At 40.0% G+C, this 22,979-nt stretch overlaps 1 protein-coding gene across 1 annotated transcript in view; it reads left to right on the forward strand.

Annotated features, from left to right (window-relative positions):
• The window catches only part of ZFAND3 (zinc finger AN1-type containing 3), a 208,895-nt gene that overhangs the window by 160,371 nt on the left and 25,545 nt on the right, over window positions 1-22,979 (forward strand). Inside the window, exon 4 of the mRNA XM_029943641.1 lies at window positions 22,189-22,356. Coding sequence (XP_029799501.1) covers window positions 22,189-22,356 — 168 coding nt within the window. The remainder of the gene's footprint in view (window positions 1-22,188; window positions 22,357-22,979) is intronic.

The raw sequence follows: 22,979 nt of genomic DNA on the forward strand, positions 1-22,979 counted from the left end.
GCCAAGAATGAGTATATTATAAAAGAAATAGTTCACTTGGTAACAGACCACCAGAAGAATCCCTTTTGTCCTTCATCTTTTCTGTCAAGTTCTACCTTAAGCCAAAATGTTGTAATCTAAGCTATGGTGTAGACAGTTTTATTTGGAAAGTATTTGGATATTTAGGTGACTACTTTATGTGGTCATATTTTTATGTTTAAAGTGCCTTGTGGGACAGGAGGGAAGTTTGTTGCCTTTTTGTAGGATTTCTTGTTTAAAGACCTATAGCTTTTCTTTTTTTTTTACAGAGTTACAGCAAGAGAAATAAGTTGTTTTGTGTTTCATTTATTGGTGCTTCCTATTGATGAACCTTAAATTTTAAACTGTAATTGACAGAACCATGTCTTGTCTGGAATTCTTGTGGAGAAATGGTCTCTCTCCACCAGGACCCTTGAGCTATAACTGACTCAGCGAGCCTGCTCCTTCCAGTGGGGGGCAGTAACCAACTCTTCACTCTGTGCTGTGTTGAATATATCAAGGGTTAGGGTTTTTAGTGTATGAAGAAAAGGAAATTGCTCCTTTCCCAGTTCACCACTCTTACGTGCCTTTATTTTGTTTTTTTCATTTTATAGCCCCTTTATTTTGGAAGTTAAAATAAGGAAAAAGTCTTAGGCAGCTTTCAAGCTTAATAGTACTGTTAGCAGCCCTTTGGTTTACCATATCTACATTCACTTTTACTCTTCTTCTGTTAAGTATGCTGAATAAATAATATTCTCTTTGTAGACTTGAGAAATGGTTTTTATATGCTGTGTGTATGTTAGAAATGTGATTATAATTAGTAGAATAGCAAGTAAAGTAACCATTTGTGGGGCCATAAGGGTGTTATAGTATTGCTTGAAGTGAAAGCAGATGGGACTAGAAACTGTCCCATTAAACATCAAGGCAAGTTTTTGCAGAAAGTATCATTGATTCCACTCCAATACAAGAAGCATGTTATTTCCATTTAACTGTATATCCCTTGCCTGCTTTCTTTACTTTTAAAACGTTTCTTTTTTCCCTTTTCTTTTCCTTTTCCTTTCATTTTTTTCCCCCAGAAAACCCATGTTTATCCTTCTGGGTTACCTGTTTTTCAGTGTGATGAACAGTGACATGAACTAGATATCCTTGTATTGTTCATTGTTTCCTTTTTCTGTCCCAAAACGTTTTCTTGACTCACTTCTCTCACACAATCTGCTTGGGATATTATTGTCTGTTCTTACGAAGACACAGAATTAAAAAAAAAAAGACAAGAGAAGAAACCCCCTCTCACCTGGGAGTTAAGAGAAGATTGATGTGCTTGACCACTTGCCACGTCAGTGTTCAGAAGCCAGTTAAAGGGAAATGTTTCATATTTGTATAAACCAAGAGGTTTATATAAGATCTTTTAAATTGATTCAGAAGCTGAAGGGTGGTGGTGTTTAAATCAGAGGTGGCCCTGTAAATCTGAGAAATGCCTACAGTTGTGTGTTTTATCTCCTGGTGGAGTCAATATTCATGGAAACACTTCAACCAGCTCTATTGGTCAGTATTACATATTGTCTGTGACTCTTCCGGAAAGAATGCTGTGGACCTTTAAAGAGAAGCAGCTTTGGGATTGAGTTCAAGTGTAATTCAGTTCTCTTTTTCATTCTTTTTCTCCTTAGTCCTTCGGGTATAGCTTTTCCCTCAGGTCTGCAGTATCAGCATTTGAGACAGAAAATTAGAAATTTGACCTACTTATGTAATATGCAAGTTCCCATCAGGAGACTATTAGGGAAGATATAAACCTTTCATATTTTATTAGCATTTAATGTAACCATTGAAGAAAGATCAAAACAGTAAATCTGTCATGGCAAAGAAAAAAGGATTAAAAAAATGTTGTACCTTGTGCACTCATCATCTTGGGTCCTAAAAGAGTTCATTTGATTCCTGGGGCAGGGGACAAAATGAATACCGCATATTTGGCAAGATTGCAAACATTTCTCTAAAAGGTCTGCCTTCCCATGTTTTACTATAGAAAACAAGCGACAGATTATCATGGTATGTCTTAGTGGCTGTTTACTGATACTTTGTGGTTTTTGGCAAGTACACAGATAAGTGGGGAAGGGAACCTACTAAATGCTTTTTCTTGTGTTTTAATTTTCTGTGAAGAATTTCATCTGCCTGAGTTGTTGCTTATATTAAGGAACAGAATGAGGTAGCAAGGCACTGTGTAAGTAGATGATTTGATAGTATGTGAATAATAGGTGTTTTTAAAAGCACTTCACACAATGTATAGATTTCAGAATAGTTTAGAGAGAGGAAGGTTACAGGTTACCTATACTTGTAAATGAGAGTTTGGACTCATCGCCACTAATCGTTGTGGTTGCATTATAGGCCAGCTAGACATGTAATATCTAAGTTTACTGGACTTTAAATCAAAGGTTTGTTTCAGAGCACTTGTTTGAATTTTGCTCATAAGCGGTAGCTTCTCCTCTGAACATAAGGTAATATAAGTGAATCAAGCCAGGGTGCCAGTCTTATCAAGAGGCATTTTTGCACTTGATGGATAAAAATACACTCCAGTATTAAAAGGAAAAGGGGGGCACCTGGGTGGCTCAGTCGGTTGAGTCTCCGGCTTCGGCTCAGGTCAGATCTCACGTTCGTGGGTCTGAGCCCCGCGTCTGGCTCTGTGCTGACAGCTAGCTCAGAGCCTGGAGCCTGCTTCTGGTTCTGTGTCTCCTTCTCTCTCTGCCTCTCCCCCTCTCATGCTCTGTCTCTCTCTGTATCAAAAATAAATAAAACATTAAAAAAAATTTAAAAAAAAAGGAAAAGGAAATGTGATGCGGCTTGCTGCTGTTTTGGATGTGTGTGTATTGAGAAGCCTCGGCTTTGGCGTTGAGCTACGAGTTATTAGTGGTTCACATACTTTGTGTAAATTTGTTTGCTTAGATCCTTGAATGAAGTCATAGCTGTTCTCTCTCTCTCTCTCTCTCTCTCTCTTTCTCTCTTTCTCTCTGCGTGTGTGCACACGCGCATTTATGGTCATTTATTTTATCATAGCTTGCACTCTTAGCAAGGAGAAAAGCCTTGAACTTCCATTAATTAGCTGTTCTATTGCTCCACTGGGGCAAAATACCTGAGCCAACACTATTAAAAAAGGCTATCAAGGGGATTTAATACTCCTCTCCTCCTTTGAAACTTTTGGATTTGGGTGGGGGTGGGGGTTGGGGTGGTGGTGGGGAATCTGGGATGCCTTTCAGGTGCTGCTCCATAGCACATGTGTGCCTTTTAGAGGACAGCATGTTAGAAACATAGCTTTCCTAGAGCAGTCTTACCAGAGGAGCATGATAGAACAGCCACAAAGCTGCATTATAAATCATCTGAGCCTCGCGATGATACTGCCCATTAAGGAGACTTTTTTGCTCTACTCAGTTCCTGGCTGTACTAATAGAACAGCGCATCAAGCAAGGCTGTAAATAAAAGTTATTACCTAATAGGTGGGTACCGAAGTGGAACGGACGGAGCTGAGGCATGGAGGCCTTATTACTGCTCATCAGCAATTATAAACAGGATAAAGTGTCTGGGACTTGCGCTGATGCAGCGAGGGCTAATAGAGGCTGGGAATGACACTAGCTGTGATAGGGTGATGTATGCTGATGGGTTTTTACTGCCTCATGTGCTGCTTGCTTCCAAGACAAGTTGTGTTATCCGTTTTCCTGTTTGCTCATCTGTCTGAAGAGACAGTCCCATTGCCTGTTCTGCCAGTAGGTGGGCTGGCATTTATTCCTTATACCTGTGTCTACTTCTTAGTCACCCCCCTTGTGAAGAGTCTTAAGAAATATTTCATAATCATGGCCGATTAAAGCTGTAATCTTATTGTATTGCCTGCTGTCATGGTTATAGATCACACCTTCAGAAGTGGTTGCTTATGTGCAATATAGGACCAGCTGGGGTACTGTAGTCACTCAGCCAGTCCAGTACTTTATTAAAAGGCCACTGTGACAGTCCAGTGGTAAATTCTGTAGGAACATGCAAAAGAAGTGATAGGCATGCATCTTCCCCCTGGCAGTTTATGCCATAGACAGAATAAGTCCAGAAAGATAAACACAATGAATTCCAGCTTTAGATAATAAGAAATGTAACTAATGTTTATTTTCTCAAGTGAGGACAGGGAGAATTAAATATGCTAATTACTACAAACAAATCTAATACTAATGTACTTTTTTTAAAGAATTATCTTCCTGATGAAATGCCTAAACTTTAGCTCCAGAGTCGGTAAGGAATGGTAAGGGGGCACTGGAATGCAGAGCAAAGTCTAGCAGTAGGACTTTGCCTTCCAGTGAGTGGAAGACAGCAGGTGTGGCTTGGCTGTGCTTGTGAGTAGCAGATAAGCCCCTAATACTTGGAAAACTGAGATACAGCTCTCTTCTATTTAGCTTTGATCACTCACCTTCTCTAAATCACAGTAATTAGACCTTTGAGATAGGAGAAATGTGTAGCATAGCACCGAGGAATGCTTTGAAAAAAGGGCTTAACAGTTTGATCCAGGAGTTTATGAGCATTCTGGTAGTTAAGTTGTTTGTCATTTGTGCCTTTACTTATTTTTTTATTAAAAAATTTTTTTTTAATCTTTATTTATTTGTGAGAGTGAGAGAGAGAGAGAGAGTGTGTTAGCAGAGGAGAGGCAGCCCCAGAATATGAAACAGGCTCCAGGCTCCAAGCTGTCAGCACAGGACCTGACACAGGGCTCGAACCCACGAACTGTGAGATCATGACCTGAGCCTAAGTTGTTCCCTTAACCAACTGAGCCACCCAGGCTCCCCAGTCATTTGTGCCTTTAAACGAATACACCTCTTCTATGTATTACCTTCAAAACTAACTTATCAGGAGACTTCCTGCTGTTGGAAAAATTGTGGGTTTTTTCCTATGGAGCTCTTTGATGCCTTAAGTTATGCATAGATTTGATTCATTTTGAAGAATCTGGATATATGATAATCTCAATATTACAAACCAGATAAACTAAGAATTAATGTTATAGGAGAGTCCCTCAGTTTATAAAGTGTCTTGCCACTGGGCTAATCAGATAGGTTTTTCCTGCTGTATGTAAAGTCATAATTTGACTTGCCAGTTCCTGCTTATCCAATTTTTTCCAGGCTGTTTTGTGGTCAAAAACAGGAAGAGAGATAAATTTGAGGAAAATGTTTTAAAATAATAATAGGATTTAATGGCTGATTAGAGTTGGCTGAAGAAAGAATGCAAAGTCAAAAAATTGGGGATCTGAGGGAAGAAAGGTAATAGTTGATGTCAGGGAAAGAGTGAGAGGAAAAACTGGTTGAAACTTTTTGCAGTTTCTGATGAGCTAAATTTTAGGTTATTGTAGATAAAGCTATAGAAAACTATAAATATAGATCTAATTTGGAAATCCTTGATCTAGAAGCAATGATTAAGGGTGTGAAAATATGCAAGAGAATGTAATATGAATGAATATAAAAGAATGAGGGGCTGCTTACGGACTGTACTTGGGCGGGGGTGCCTGGGAAAGAGCAAAACAAATCAGTGAGTTAGGGAAGCTAAAGAAAGGAGAAAGCTGAATACAGAATCTTGAAAGATGTAAGAGAATAGGGGCCAGGAGATACGAGGACTCAGGAAATTGTTTCCTGTGGCTATCAGAATATCATTAAAGAGGCACTTGATGACAAGGAAACAGGGCAGCAGACAGAAGTCATTCAGTTAAGGAGTTAGGTGAGACATTAAAAACCAGCACGTAGTGGTAGTAGTGGTGGTTGGAGAAGAAATGGAGTTAGGCATTTCTTGACATGGAGCTGGTTAAGATAGGGAAATATTTTGTCCTTGATAAGTTACAAAGGAAGGGATGATCCAACAATCGCACTACCCATTATTTACCCAAAGAATACAAGAATGCTAACTCAGGGGTACAGTATACCCCCTATGTTTATTGCAACATTATTTATGATAACCAAATTACAGAAGCAGCCCAGGTGTCCGTCAGTTGATGAGCGAATAAAGAAAATGTGGTATACACACCCGATTGACATGGATGGGGCAAGAGAGTAATGCAAAGCACAAGATGTCAGAGAAAGTCACGTACCATATGATTTCCAAAGGGAAAAAATTACAGAGAGAAAGGGAGAGAGAGAGAGAGACAAAGACAAATAAAAAGCAGACTCTTAACTATAGTGAACAAAGTGATGGTTACCGAAGGGAATGGGGGTGGGAGGATGGGGGAAGCAGGTGATAGGGATTGTGGAGGGTACTTGTGATGAGCACCGGGTGATGTATGGAACTGTTTGATTTACTGTATTGTAATTCAATACAGTATTGTATGAATACCGTATTCTCTGTTCACTAGCTGGAATTAAAATTAAAACTTTTTAAAAAGGATACAAAGGAAAGTACACTGGAAGGAAAAAGAATAGAAAATATTACAGGAGAAATAGAAGAGATACAGAAAGAAAAATTTTTAGAGGCAGAAACCCAGAAGAATTAGTTGCTTGTAAGAGTGTGAGGAAAGATATAAATAGGTTTTCATTTTTAATGTATAGACAGTTTGGGTACATTGTCATCCCCTACATTTACTGAGAACGGCAACTTGCTATTTGAAGCTAGAACCTTTTGTCTTCCAGTGGTGACTAAATCAGAAATTGCAGTCCTGACTTTGCAGATAACTTTTCTTTCTAGAGGACTAAACACTTTTTCTTCTGACCCCTCCCCAGACCTAACCTAAAGCTCAAAAATAACATGAAGACTGAACCCACTATAATAAATATAATTGTGTGTGTTTTACATAATCAACAAAAGATTTTAAACCAGTTTCTAGACATTGTAATGGGAAGCGGTGGGAGCTGAAACTTAGTGATCGCAGGGGTGACAGCCACGGTGTGCAAAGAAAGTCTTCAGCAGGGCAGAAAATGGGGGATCAGTCGAAGGTGTATTTGTAAGGGTTGGTGGTTGAAGCGGTGGGATCTTGAGGCAGACTCTGGATTCCCATTCCAGTTTCCCAACCACAGGGACAACTGTTGGACCTCTCTGTGAGCCTCCATCTTCTCCTCTGTAAAATGACATATTCAGTGTAGAGACGTTATGAGGGAGATGAGATAATGCATGTACAGCACCTGACATAGCCCTGAAAGATGCTCTGTAGGTAGTAGAGATAAGAACAGACGGTACCTGGTGGTGAAAGGAGAGTGAGGAGAAACTTGAAGGAGGAAAGTGAGAAAGAACTCTCAGCTCCAGTAGTCTGGTTAGAAAAGGACATGGAATCAGAAACTGGTAATGAGGACCCGAGGCCAAGCAGATTGGAGAGTGGAGGTCAGTGAAGTCAAGGAAGAGGGGAGAGCTGTTAGCAGCCCCTGTTTGAATGGGTGAGGGCTGTGAATGACAGGAAGCCCAGAAAACTCTTTCTTAAGAAAACTGGACATCAGAATTTGGAAAATCAAACTTCTTTTTTCTGGGCCTAGTTTTAAAAGTAAAAATTTAATTTTATGTATATCGATGCAAAGTAATTCTTATTGAGATTTCAGAAGCTTGACTTCCAGAAAAAAAATAAAAAAGACACTAATATCCTGAACTCTTCTCTAGGCTTTTCTATTATAATTGAGAACTACGCTTTCTGGAGCAAATCGCAGTTTAGGAGCCACTGAAGTTCGGTTGATAGTTTTCTTGTGGTTAAAGTCTTGATAAAAAAGGCCTGGCTGTTGCATTTAAACCAACAACATGAGAGAACTTTAGCCAATAAATTCACTTCTTTATGATTAAAAATCAGACAGTTTAACCTTGGAAACATTTTTGTCATGGGGGACTTCATATTGTGATTAGTTATCTGAACAGCCAAATGCCTCTGTGGGCTCAGTTAACCAGCCTCCCACTACATATGTATAATTATTTTTAGTGCATACACACACTCTGCTATAAAAGCTTATTTGGCCTTATGCTCCCTGCCGTTCTGAATTCTCTGTTTCATTACCAGTATCCACCCACAGAGTTTCAGAAATCCATTCCCAAGTCGCAGAACCACAACTCTGAATTCTAAATAAACCACATCTCTATTAGCTCAGTGGACAGGGGAATTAGTTGCATGCTCTGCGTTGCCCACATCCATCCACCCCATCAAAACTTATTAAAAATGCATACATATATAAGCAAGAAAATGGGGCATTTAACTCAAACTGTGTTAATTTCTGTGTTACTTTAGCGAGGGATGAAGAATGACAATACAGCAGACAGTGTTGATTTTTACTTTGAATGTGGGCCAGTATTTACTTGAAAAAATATATTGAACACTGCTGCTTTTTTTTTATTTTTGAGAGAATGTTGAACAACATTCCAAAGCTTGAGTTATATGTCCAAATATGCAGGATGTCTTTTAAAAGAAAGTTGGGCTGGAAAGGGAATATGTGTAGTACTGATTTGAACGGGAGATATTAGCTGCAGCAAAGTCTGTTTTTCAACTTGGCATTAACTGATAGTTCCTGTAACTGACAAGGATCCAAATCTGTTTCTAGAAGATTAAAGTCACATCTTAAGGTTTGGTCATCCTCCTCCCTGGAGCAGCAGTTGTAATTGATGCAATTAAAAATGGGTCCTTACTGGGATTGGAGGAAGTATAGACTAAAGTGATATGTAAGAGTCTATGACTAATCATTAAAGTGCACTTACAGGTGAGTGTTGACTTCACTACAAACCTGGAGAAGCATTAAGTGTTGGCATTACTGTTGATCACTACAGCCGTCTTGCCAGGCACTTTCCCATCAGACCTAAGCCGTGTCAATATCTGAGAAAGAATTCCGCAGACACTCTAGCCAGTTTTCTGCAAGTATGGCTACCCTGGAATATAGTGGGGTTTTTTTTTTTTTTAATGTAATTTCAGATTTACAGAAAAGTTGCAAGAAAATTATGTTAAATTCTCACTTTACTGTCCCCCGCCCCCCTTCCCCAGATTTAACATTTTACCATATGGACTTTTCTACTCTTCCCCCTGCTGACCTCCTGTGTGTGTGTGTGTGTGTGTGTGTGTAATCCATATCCTTAACCATTTGAGTAAGTTGCCTTTATTATGCTGAAGTCTTCAGTGTGTAATTCTTAAAATCAAACTATTACATAGCCATAGTACAGTTTGCAAAATTGTGAAGTAAACATTGATGTAATATATAGATGATTTTGTAGCATGGACATTATGATCAGTAATGTTTCAGTGAAGGGTGGCTGATGAACAAAGTCAATTTAATTGAGGTTAAAATGTTAGGCACTTGATCCTCTCATATTTCAAATATGGGCTAAAGACAATTTTCATAATAATTTTTTGCAGAATTTTTTGTCTCTAATTTTCAAGCAACTTGTTTTATAAATGAGATTATTTCTTTTTCCTTCATAAGCCATTTTCTTAAGGCAGCTTTCTTCAATCCTCTACATACTTGGTAGGACCTGCATCAGCCCTGAAACAACCCTGAGTAATGAATACCTAATGTACTCATTCAGGAAAATAAATAGAGCTTTCTCTGGGCAAGCTTTGTCATTATATGTTACGTTCTCACATCAGGGAGAGTAACAGTGAAGCACAAAAGTATTTATTCATAAGCGTAAGGATTTGCCCTGGGAGTAAGGAGTCAGGAGACTGGATCTTGGGTGGAAGAAACTAAGTGATAGGTAAGAGAGAAACTGAATTAGGCTGATGCTAAATTAGAAACAAAAATGGTTTAAAAACAAATCAGCTGTTTAATTTTAGCATCTACTTAGTTCTACATTCAACCTGATCTTTTAAAATAGCATAATATAAATGTTCAAATATTTTTTCCCCTTATATTAAGCCTAGACCACAGCCCACAAGATGACATTCTCTCATTGTGAGATTATCATCATTAAGGACTTATTCCCTGTTACAGAGATACTCGTTGTTGTTGTTGTTGAGCACCGGTGGACTACTCATGTAGTCGGTTCTGCCCTTGCCCCTGGAGATTTGCATTATTAGCCAGACGGGCAAAACAGTTGGAAAATTAAGAACACTCATAGGGGGTAGTGAAGCTTCATAGGTGTGAGATGATGGGCATAGGAATATTTAACTTTTCGTATGTGTGTTTTTAAGAAAAAGTAAAAAAAAAATTGAATTAGTGTCTTATTCTTCTTCTCCCCCCCCCCCCCCCCCCCCCCCCCCCCCGTCAGTGTTTTTCCATAAGGAACAGCTATTTTCAGTCTTCTGGAAAAAGACTCATGACCAGATCAGGTTTAACCCCTAGGCAAGTCATCCATGCTTTGGAGACCAAATGTGGGGGGTCCATTATTATTTGAAGACTTCTGGCCTGTCACTTCCCTCTAGTAGAAAGAAATGGCTACAGTCACATTACTGTCCGGTTGCTCTGAACAGTTGTATACAGTTGACCCTTGAAAACACAGGGGTTGGGACACTGCCCCCACATCTCCCTGCACAGTTGAAAATCTAAGTGTAACTTTTTAATCCCCCAAAACTTTACTCATAGCCTACTATTGACCAGAAGAAGCTGTACCAATAATATAAACAGTCTATTGATACATATTTTGTATGTTCTGTGTATTATATACTATATTCTTAAAATAAAGTTGGAGAAAAGAAAATTTTATTAACAAAATCATAAGGAAAAAGTACATCTACATTACTGTACTGTATCCAAAAAGTCTGCGTATGAGTGGACCCACTTTAAAGTAGTTTAACTTGTGTTAAGGGTCAACTATAGTTTTACAAGGTATAATTTGAAAACCTGTAGGCTTCATGTAACTGCAGAGTAAGTAGAATACTTAATCTGTATTTTTAGGCAGTTTAACTTCTAAATGAGTGTTCTGGGAAACTGGATGAAAACAGTGTGCCTGTCTTACACATAGTTGTAGGAAGGTAAATCTGGGCATATAGATAATTCATGGATTCTCTCAAATTTTCCTTTCTTTAGATAAATGAAAATAAACTGTGGCTGCTTTTAGTTTTCTGGAAATATTGGAAAAGATAGTAGAACAAACGTTCAAGACCAGTCTTAGCACTTTGAGAGTCTTAAAACTGTCATGGTCAGGGACCTAGATTTGTGGTCAAGAAACAGAAATTAGGAGGGGCACCTGGGTTGCTCAGTCAGTTAAGCGTTCGACTTTGGCTCAGGTCATGATCTCTTGGTTCGTGGGTTTGAGCCTTGCATCGGGCTCTGTGCTGACAGCTTAGAGCCTGGAGCCTGCTTCAGATTCTGTGTCTCCCTCTCATCTCTGATCCTCCCCTGCTCATGCCGTCTCTCTCTGTCTCTCAAAAAAAAAAAAATTAGGAGACTTGAGCATGTGACCTTTGAGAAGTCTTTCTCTTGGGTTACTTAATCTTGCTTCTCTCTCTAACTTTAATAGTGTTAGCTTTATTCTGTACTCTACTGATAATATAAATGTAATATTTTAAAAAATCAATGCTTTGTAATGTTGTTGAACTCTAAAATACCCAAGCATGTTGTAAGAAGGAAAGATGATCTGTTGAGGGTAATTTGTCAGTTACAATGAGTAACTGAAAAATCTGTGGGGAAAAGTAATATGGTTTAGGTGAGCAGGCAGGACAAGTGTCTAAAACAAGGGAGTGGTACCAGGCCAGTACCAGCGGAAGACCGCTGTGTTGCTGGTGTGACAGGCTCTGCTGACCAAGTGGCGTCTCAGTAGAATGTAGTTTGTGGTGATTCCTTTAAGTAAATAGTGCAGTAGCAATGGCATTTAACAAACAAGGATGGTAGCTAAGTTTTTCACATGAACCCAGGAATGGTTTATGGGCTACCCACCCTCATCTGTGTCTTTTTAAAGAGACCTGGTGTATGACCTGTAGGAAGCAGTCAAGGTCATTGAGAAGAGGAGGCTTTTGACTTCTATAGGGCTCATAAAAAGGCAAGAAAGCACGTTTTACTTTTTCTGACTATTGGAAGAAAACTTCAGATGAAAATAAATGACTTTCCTTTTGCTATTAGGAGCACAATTTTTTTTTATATCATCCTGTGATAATCAGTAAAGAAACTTTTGTGGACAGTTTTCAAAAAATAGCATGAGAGAAAATTTAAAATGAAGCTGATTTTGTGTAAATTAAATGCTGTAAGTATAGTCCACAGAAATTCAGAACGTTTGCAAAAATGGGAAGAAAATGGTAGGAGGAGTAAGTCTTTTTTTTTTTTGAGTTTGCTTATTTATTTTGAGAGAGAGAATGTGTGTAGTGTGGGGGGAGGAGGGGCCGAGAGAGAGAGAGAGAGAGAGAGAGAGAGAGAGAAAGAGAGAGAGAATCCCAAGCAGGCTGCACATTGTCAGCATGGAGCCCAAGGTGGGGCTTGATTTCACAAACCACAAGGTCATGACCTGAGCTAAGAGCAAGAATCAGGTGCTTAACTGACTGAGCCTCCCAGGTGCCCTAGGAGTACGTCTTATAAATCAAATTCTAAGAATGAAGACAAGTAGGATTATTCAGAGATGTATCTTAGAGAAATTATATCATTTTATTTGGATAAGAAGATTCTAAGTGGAACAGAAGGGGGCTTTTATTTTCCTTTCCATACTTGGCCTAGGATCTGCTCCCTCCCTCACCCCCAGGCAGCTGGGTCTTTGTCTACATAGGAGGTGGTAGAAACTAGCCTTCACAATTAGGTACTTTCATGGAAGAGCAGAAGCAGAGTGTTGAAGTGTAATAACCATTGGAGACAGGATAGCAAAGTGGTTGCAAAATTTTGATAGTGAAGTGGGTCAGCAAAATTCTGACTCTTATCAGCTTTGTGTGATCCTTGACAATTCACTTAATGTGTGCCTCAAGTTTCCTCATCTTAAAATAGGGGTAATAATAGCACTTACCACATAGCCCAGTGACAAAAGCTAAAAGAGGTAGTATATATACAGTAGTCTTGCCATTGCTTCCATTTCCCCTGGTTCCTTTTCCACAGTTTCAGTTACCCACAGTTGTCTGCAGTCCAGAAGTAGATGATTCTACTTCTAATGTATCATCAGGAAGTCAGTAGTAGCCCACGTCTGCGTCATAATGCCTGCATCACTCGTCTCCCTTCAGCTCCTCCTGTAGGCATTTTTCCTGTCATATTATCACGAGAAGGAAAGGGGTAAGTGCAGTATAATTTTGAGAGAGGGGGCCACATTCACATAACTTATCTTACAGTATATTATAATTATTATATTATTAGTTATTGTTGTTAATCTCTTAACTGTGCTGAATTTATAAATTAAACCGTATCATAGGTATGTTTGTATAGAGAAAAACATAATAGAATTTGGTACTATCTGGTTTCAGGCATCCACTGGTATTCTTGGAACGTATCCCCTACAGATAAGAGGGAACTCCATAAAAGCATTTAGAAGGTGCTGGTGCAAAATAAGTGCTTTGTGTTAGTACTTGTTATTGCGGTTATTACTGAAGCTTAACTTAAGGAATCTCTTTTATCATATCCACTTACTGTGATGATGGCCTTAAAAGTGAGGTTGGACAAAAGGTTACTATATATGATTCTATTTGTATGTCCATGTATTTGATATTCTTGAAATGACAAGATTATAAAAATGGAGGGCATGTTAGTGTTTGCCGAGGGTTGCCAGGGAGCACGAGGGGAACAAGGGAGACGGGCCTGTCTTAGAAAAGGACAGCACGAGGGGTCCAGTGGTGATGGATGTAGTTTGGTTGTATTCATATGCTCTGTAGCTTGACTGTATCAGTATCAGTGTACTACGTGTGATATCATACTGGAGTTTATCAAGATGTTACAGTTGGAGAAAACGGGTGAAGGGTACATGAGATTTTTTTGCATTATTTCTCCTAACTATATGTGAACCTATAATTATCTCAAACTAAAATGACTAATGATAGAAGAAAATGGACTTGGAAGATTCTTCATAGGGAAAAGTTGGCAGTTAAAGCCATGCGTGTGTCTGAGCAGACAGAGGCCAATATTGAGGTTAATATGCATGATGGAAGGAAAAATTTGTACCAGTTGGGGTCGAAGAAGGGGAAAGATAACAGCTTTATTTCCCTAAAAACTAATCACTGGTGTTCTCCAATTACCTGTGCTTCTGAGATTGTGAAAGGGTCTATTAGTTGATAGGAAGTTTGGTAAAAACAAGGTAGATGAACAAGCTGTAAGCTATATGCAGACAGTATTGCGAAAAGCAGACTCCACAGAAAAGAATGTAGAGATGGCAAAAGTGAGCAAAAAAACATCTGTCTGCATATATACAATATAGTTCAAGAAGGACCTTTACTGACCTTTCTCTCTTCTACTTCTTAATCACCCACCCAAAAGAATTTATCATGGCCACATTTTGTATTTACAGCATTCTGTTCATTATTAATATGCCACTTACTATGCTGTAGGTTTATTTGTCTGTATATATCTTTCCTTCTGGATCGTGGCCTCCTTGAGGAAAGAGATCACTACCAGATGCAGATCTGATTTGCCAGTTCAAAGCCCAGTACCTGGCACACAGTGGGCACTTGAGAAATAATTAATAGTATACGGGCTGCTGTCGTGGCCCTGAACAGAGTGATCATTAATCTGAAAGCCTAAATAAAGTAGATTGGCTTTTGCTTTATGTTTTTTAGTCTGGTGAAATTTTTTCTTAGGTTTAAGATAATGAAGAATTTTAGAGACTTGAGTGACTTAGCAATGCAGAGATGTCCTATAGCAATAATTAGCAACAGTATAGTCCGTCATGAGAGGGAAGGCAGTCAGGAAAAGGCCAGGAAGCTATTGTAAAGGAAGTAATTGGAGGAGTGACTTGTGGCCTGTGGGACCAACTTTAGTCACAGGAAATGCCATCAGACTGTAAGAAATCATGGGCTAAAACACCCGGAGCTAGCTCATATCCTAATGGTTGCCTAAGCATCCATCCCGTGCCCAAGCATCCATCCCGTGCCCAAGCATCCATCCCGTGCCCAAGCACAGATGAACTATATTCTGATGTCCAGTGTGTGGCAAGGGTGCAGTAGAACCAGTTAGAGGAAGAGCATGCCTCCCACCACTGCCAGCTTGCAGTAGGAACTGGGCCAATTGATTGCACTGTACTTGACCTTCTTTACCTGCCCTCGCTTGTGCCAGCCCTGTAAGCCATGTGGATTTGTCAGGTGCTTGCTGTAAGTTATTAATTTCTGGTGCTTACCATGTAACAGAGGAGATGTACAATTAAAAATCTCCTTCCTTATATGTTAAGTTATGCTATTAAGAAGTAGATAAGTAGATAAAGAATCTAGGATATGGTATATTACACAGGAAAACTAAACAAGACTGTTCAAAAGTTTAGGTCATTTGAAGCAGGAACGAACAAATGAAGGAAAACAAACACTTTGAAGGTCATACTGTCCTAGATTAAAAGAGACTTAGACATAAGATCCAAATGTAACACATGAAACTTGATTGGACATGCCTTTAACAATGGAGATAATTTGGATTTGAACTGAATATGAGATGACATTGAGGAATTATTCTTAATGTCCTTAAGTGTGATATTTTGGTCATGGCAGGAAATACCCTTATTATATTAGATGTGTGTGTATGAAGTATTTTGATATGTGCAAATTATTTTCAGATGGTTTTGGGCAGGGAAAGCGTAAATGTGGAGGGAAGAGAGAAAACAGTGTGACAGATTATTAACAATTGTTGAATCTGAATGGAATGTGCACAGGTGTTGTACTCTTTGAATTTTTCTGCATGTTTGAAATTTTTCAAAATGAAAAGTTGTGTGATAAATGTTTTCCTCTTGAAGTTGAAAACAATGCAAGCATGTCCTCTTTCAACACTCCTATTCAGCATTGCCCTGGAAGGCCTAGCCAGCACAATAGGCAAGAAAAAGAAGTAAACAGGCATGCAGAATAGAAAGAAAAGTTGAGGGAAAACTCCTTCCTTTGAAACTATTTGGCTCTGGTGCCATGATTTTATTTGATTGTTTTATTTAATGGAGAGCTGCTCTTACCCACAGCCCATTAGCTTCTCCTACTTGATCCATTGACAGATTTATAATAATTTTTTTCTGGTGTCAAGATGTGCCATGAAAATCAGCATCCACCTTCCTGTCCAGCAGGAACCAGAGGGGAATACTGGCTTTGGGGAAGTGAGAAATCTAACCCAGTCTTTAAAACATAGCTTTGGGACTTGTGGGTGCTCCTCTCCCACATGGGTACAAATTTTCATGACTTACAATTTCCATGTGTTCAGCTGCTCTTAAAGCTGTCTTCTAACCAAAAAAATCCGTACAAAAGCAGTTTTTGCATTGCTGTCATCATGACCAAAATCTGGCAGCTAGATGATACAATTACCCTCAAGAAGATTTCTGATGCTTTATGTCTTGTGAGCATATTGAAGACAAAGACCCCAAAAGTTCAAGTGCACTCCCAGGATAGTCTGCTCTACTGATCAGCCACCTCAGGTCTCCCAATCTTGTGTTCTCAGCAGGGAGGGAAGAGTCAGAGGTCTGCTTTCAGTCTTGAGGTGGTGGTGATGGAGAAGGAGAACACCCTCAGGTATCTGTAATAGCAAAGGAAGGAGCCAGAAAAAATAACTGGAGGTGGGGGTAGGAGTGGAACTGGATGGAGAATTGAGGGATTAATGCTTAAGAATCCCACTGCCTGGCAGTTTGAGAACAACTGACCTTTAAAATGGTTATGATCTAAGACATAGCATCTTAAGTATATTTCAAGTTACATCCATCTCCATGTCATATAGCAAATATATATGAAAGCACTCTCCACAAAATTTTAATAACCCATTCCTTCCAAAGACTTGAACTTCTTTCTTTGTCCATGTAATAGCTTTGTAACCGGTGTATATTCCAAAATTGTTCTAGGGCCATTAGGAAAGTAAGAAAGGAGAGAGAAATCCCAGTTGAACACAGTGCAGGGGGGGATGTTTAATGGGTCGTGAGGAAGTTTTCTCTCCTGAATTCTTTCAGGAGAGGATGAATTTAATCCCTGCATACACTGAAAGCAAAGCATGAGGAGAAACAGAGAGAAAGTACCTTTATAAAACAGATATTTAAGGTCTCTTTTATCAATTTTTCCAGTAAGAGTGTGGTATTTTTCATGGACGGAGGTTTTAGCAGCCTAAGCTCCTTTTAAATGGTCGAAGGAGAGACAGCAGTGATGTGTGAGGGTTCATTAATTATTGCTCTTACTGATGTTTGCACAGGCTGTTGGGATCATAAATGTCAATCTGTCAAGAGACTGTGATAGGTTCTAAAAAAACTGATTGAGTGCCTCAAAAGCTGTCATACAGCCAGAGATTAAACAGATTCATCTCTCTTTCTTACAAGTGAGGGAAGGTGTGGATGAAGCGAATGAGGAAGGCTTCCTTCTCTTTGTTGCCACTTTGCTTCTCCCACTCTCCCCTTCTAAATTGTAATGTTGGCTTGTACCGAGGGCTAAGAGCCTGCCTGAGATGTCACAGGGCCACAGTCATGGTTAGCAGCCCCGGGTGTGTGCATGCTGCCAGCTGCACAGTGACGGGAGATTGAGAGAGATTGGGATTCCACTCTGACAGGCCTGACACAATTTATTTGGACATTTTCAGGAGAGAACATGAGTAATAAAGACAAGAACAGTGACAATAAGGAACAAATGTGAATATCTGTCAGAGACAAACAGAATTTTAAAAGAAGTGGCTGTTTGTTGTCTCCAGTCAAGCTTTCCAGTTAAACTGTGTTCCTAAATTGAAAGTCTTATCACTGCTTTCTGAGATTGGCTAAGAAATAGTATAATTAGTAGAATCTCTCTCTTCAGAAGAATTGTGTGTTTTTAAAATCTCTGTATTTGATTCTCTGTCACAAATTAAGCAGTAGTTACCTTCAAACCTAAGGAGCTGATGGGTTAAAAAATACTTTGTCTTAAGATTTTCCTTGTTCATGTAATCACATTATGATTCTTGATCAACCTTTCCTTCGACTTAGAAAATCTGATGTGATATCTTTCTCATTCTGTTAAACATAGGCAGAGGAAGAGGGGATCCGGTGAGTACCAAGACCCGTGAGCCCAGCCTGGGAGTGTGGCAGCTCTTGCGTGGGTCTATGCAGACTAGATTATGTTCTCAAGAAAAAGCACACCGGAAAAAGTGTGCTTTGCTGGCCCTTTATGAAGGACCTTAATTAGAAGTCACTCCTAACTCCTGGGGTGGAAACAGCTCCTAGCTTGCCGCTGCAGCTCCTCTGCTGCTAATGAGCATGCTCCCTGCAAGGACGGGTTCTTCTGACAGTTTGAGCTGCATCGAAGAGTTGTTTCTGTTCACCTTTCTCCGCATTTAACCCTTACTGCCCAAGTTCAGATTGTGCAATAGAATGTTGGGTGTTTTCCATCCTTGCTGAGGAAGTTAAAGATGCCTCAGGGTAATAGGAATGATGTTTTTGAGCAAATAGTAAATAATCAGAGTTTGATTTATTCAAATATGGACAGTAGAATGGGGTTCCTTTAGTGTTGATCACATTTGGATCTTTTCTTTCTGTTCTTTTTTAATTGGCATAAAATATATAATTGAATAGTTGAATTATTTAGTTCATTATTAAGCAATTCGATTCCTGCCCTGGACATCTGTTTCTCTTATTTAGGCAACTCACCCCATGGCACAAAGTTTCATTAAGTAATTGGCAGAAGAGATGTAAATTTCTTATGCAGACATGATGATGATCCTGTAGACTGCTATTTATTTCATTAGCTACTAATTAAAACACTAAGTTGACTTGTGAAAAAATGTCAAAGAATGGTTTGCTTCGCCAAGAAGTTATATATAACACTGTCACCTTCCTGGATGACAGCATGTAGAGGATGGTAAATAGTTTAGGAAGCTTTTTTCCCCCCTCCTTTCTGGCATGGAGCATCAGAGGGCACAGGGATTCCTTTCTATCTAATAGACCATTGGCTGAATGAAGATTAAATGGGCATATTCCAGAACATAAAAGTTATGGATCTCTCTGAGAAGAGTTCGATTCTAAAAAAAAAATAACACATTCTGGTAAACTTCTCATCTGTGTTGGTTTAGAATCACTGGGGACTGCTTCTCATGGGTCAGACTTTATATACATAGGTACTTTTTGTCTTAGGCTTGCACAGATGCCCAGACACCCACTCTTAGAAGACTGACTAGGGCTGAGTGGCGCTCTTTTAGGATGGCAGCGCAGCCAGAAGCACAGCATCAGAAAACCCTCTTAGGACCTTATAATTTCTGGAATGTCACATACCTCCTGCCTCCCAGAACAAATAACCCAGTAGTCTTTGTATAAAATGTGGAATGGTGAAAAGGATATTTCAGCATGAGTTCATGCAAATGTACTCCTTAGTTTTGCTTTGAATGCTCATTGGTCAGACAAGGTAGGGAATTAGAGGAAAAGACAAGCCTCCAACTTTGAGGGTCCCATTAAGTGAGTTGTTTGGTAATGGCCATTGATGATTATGATTATGATTATATAAATGTGAATTCTGTTTCCCATCCTTAGGAATCATACATTAAAAAGTATTTTCTTACACGTCACTCCCTTTCTTATCTGAACATACTTCGGTGTGGACAGCATTGCCATGATAAAAGAAAAAATTATCTTCTTATAGCAAAGGTTTGCTTAGAAATGGAGGTGTATGCTATGCATGTAGGTAGTACATTTGGGACAGAGTCGTGGAAAACACTTTTGAATGTGAACTCTGCATTTCCAGACACATGCTCAGTTCTGTCTGAATGAAAGAGGGTTAGGGTCTGAATGGTCGGTCCTCTCTTACATTAGAGGTGTGCTGGCATCATGTCAGAGCTTTCCGGATTTTAACATTGTTAATATTAATAATGGGAAGGCGTCAGCAGCCTCCCCTTCTTGTATGGACTCCTCTCTCTCTCTCTCTCTCTCTCTCTCTCTCTCTCTCTCTCTCTTCCCCCAGTAGATGCCCCAGAGTTGGGAGATAATTTTGCATAAGGATGCTTCATGTTTAGGACCTTTTCTCAGAACAAACACCATTTTTTGTTGTTATGACTGTTACTCTAGAATTTTCTCTTTTTGTTACGTGTGTGTGTATGTGTGTGTGTATACACAATATATGTATGTATGTATGTCTAAATAGGGTTATTAATACAAATTGTGCCATTGCTGGTTTTTGAAAAAGGGCCCCCTGGAGAGCACTGTGGCTCATAGGAGGTGAATTCCTTTTGGCTGGCTGCTTTGTAATGATTTACATTTAGATTGTTGCTTGTTGCTGTTGTAGGCGAAGGGGCTCTGTCTGTGGCTGCCTCAGTCATCACACCAATTGGGTTTGGACAGCTCCGCTCAGCAGAGCTGGGAAATAGGCTGAACTTGCTTTCAATTGTTTTCATCAAAGACCTTGTTTAGTTGGTTTGTATTGGGGGAAAATGTCATGTAGGACTGGAAGAACTAAATGAGATGAAAAATGAAGTTTACAATTGCTAAGAATGGTGCGTGCCTTCCATAAGTCACTGCACAGCTTGTGGGGCTGAGGGGGTGGGGCAGTGAGCACTCCCGTGAAGTGCAGCATCTTCACACAGAGGGAGGCTGGAGACAGAGACACAGACAGCCTCCACTGAGACACATCCAGCAGTCTGCTGCTTCTCACTAGGGCCACTTTAAATAGAAAATCCAACTGCCTAGGAGAAGATTCATTCATTTAAGAAATATTTATTGAGTTGTAGGCATGGAAGGCAGATTATGAACAGTGCAGGTGCAACCTCCTGCCTTCCAGGAATTTATATCCTCCTAGAGGATAATGTTAAAAGGCATAGTGCTGTGGAGGAGTAAAAGGCAGGAGTTGGGAGGAGAGGAAGTGCTAGGGAAGGGGGATAAGAGTGGTCTGGATAGTGTGAACAGGGAAGAAACATCATTAAAAATGTGACTTCAAAGACTTAAAAGAGGTGAGATTCCATGTAGATTTGGGAGAAGAGTTCTAGACCACGGGAACAGAAGATGTGAAGGTCCTGAGGTAGGAGACAGTAAGGAGGCTAGTGTGGGTGGGGTTAGGGGAGAGAGCAGGAGATGAGGTGGAAGAGCAGAGAGGAGGCAAACCAAGCAGGGCCTTGGGAGGGCTGTGGGAAGCATTTGAACTTTTACTCTGGGAAGGGGAGTTTTAAAAAAGTTTTGAATAGGGAAGTGAAGGGATTAACTTGATTTTTAAAGGACTGCTTGGATGCGGAGAACAGATTCTAGGATCTAAGGGGTAGGCAGGAGGCCAGTTAAAAAGCTATTATGTGAGATGATGATGGCTTGGACCAGCATGGTGTTAGGGGGCGGGGGTCAGAAGTGGTGGGATTGTGTGTGTTTTGAAGAGAATCGTTCAGGAGACTGTGTTCCAGAGATGGTTTAGCACAAACCCCTTTGGAACCTTGACAAGAGGTGCATCTTCAGTTTGCAGTGGAGCAAGTCCAAGAATATAGAGTCCCCAGGTGTTCCTCTTTTGAAGGCAAGAGTTATTTACAGCCTGCCTATGGGAAGAACTTTATTTCATTTTAGTTACTTTATTAAGGTTCTACAAAACACAAGTTGTCACACATCATACCTCCCTCCACCTGCCACTTTGGCACCAGCGTTGCGCTTTGTGGTGCAGAGGGCTGCTTCTGTAGCCTCCACAGTGGAGGCCGTGGGGTCGCCTGCTTGCGAATAAACAAGGATACTCCTTCACTCTGCATAAAACGGAAATAATTTTCAGCATCAGAACCTGATTCTTGTGTGTATTATTACATTTAGGACTAGAAATGAGAGTGTTTTTAGTAGAAAAGATTATCAATCACCCACCAAAAACTGGCGTTGGGCATAGAATTGTGCTACACATGGTGCTGTAAAGAAGTATTAGACATAATCCCTTCTCTAAAGAATTACGGTCTACTTGAGGTCAAATATCTAAGAACCAGTAAATAACCAGTACAAGCAATAAGCAGCTGGGGGGGTATAGAGAAGCAGAGGATTCCAGTTTGGATGGTCTCCTCAGAGAAACGCTTGTTTTTAAAAACAAGAGCATCAGGCTGATTTTTGTTGAGTCACTCCACTGTCCTGTTCTAGCTCCGGCCTCGCTTGTTAGAAGGCTGCCCCGAAGGGTACGTGCCTGTCTCAACCTGAGCGGTATAAACCAGGCAAGGCAGAACTGGCTCCTGCTCACACAGGTCCAGTTCCTGGAAAAGGGCGGCAGAAGGCCTGGCAGTACATTAATTAGCTGCGCTTGCCAGGCCAGGCACTAACCCTGACCCCCACATGTGTTGTTTTGGTCAGATTCACAGTCTGAGAACGAGGCTTCACCAGTGAAACGGGCACGACTACTGGAGAACACCGAACGGCCTGAGGAAACCAGCCGGTCTAAACAGAAGAGTCGACGTCGGTGCTTCCAGTGCCAAACCAAACTGGAGCTGGTGCAGCAGGAACTGGGATCATGCCGCTGTGGTAAGCATTGCCCCCGGTGGCATGACGGAGACTGTGTCCTTGACACCCTGGCATAGCTTTGGACATTATTCCTAAGAGGCTGACGTCCTTCGTTCTCCTCCTGAGTACCTCCCTGCAGGCTAGGGGTTTGGAGATTCAGAAAGCAGGAGTACAGGAGTCTTACTTCTAAACGCCCTTTATTTCCTGTCACACTTACAAACAAGGCACAAACATTCCCAACTACTATCAATTTCGTTAGAGCTGCATTGTCACTGCTTACTGATTCCAACTTCTCCCCGCTGCATAGTACTCTAGTTCCTACTCATTGATGACTGACTTAAAATTAACCAAACCAGTGAAATTCTGAGATATGTACCATAAAATTCAGATATTCATTTTGAATGAGCATCTCACTATGTATAATCCATGGAAACTCTTTCCCCCCATATCCATTTTAAATTAAAGTTTGATTGGAAAATTTTCTTTGAACCATAATTCATTGTCAGTTAACCCCTTGAAATAGCTCTAAAGTAACATTTCCTTCTGTATTACACAGTGTTCTACTAGCTCTTAGAATTGCCCATACAGGGATATATATTTTTTAAAACTTTATGCCTTTCCACAGTGTAACAAAACTTAGACCA

This window comes from Suricata suricatta, chromosome 7 (assembly GCF_006229205.1).
Source record: "Suricata suricatta isolate VVHF042 chromosome 7, meerkat_22Aug2017_6uvM2_HiC, whole genome shotgun sequence".
Classification (NCBI taxonomy): Eukaryota; Metazoa; Chordata; class Mammalia; order Carnivora; family Herpestidae; genus Suricata; species Suricata suricatta.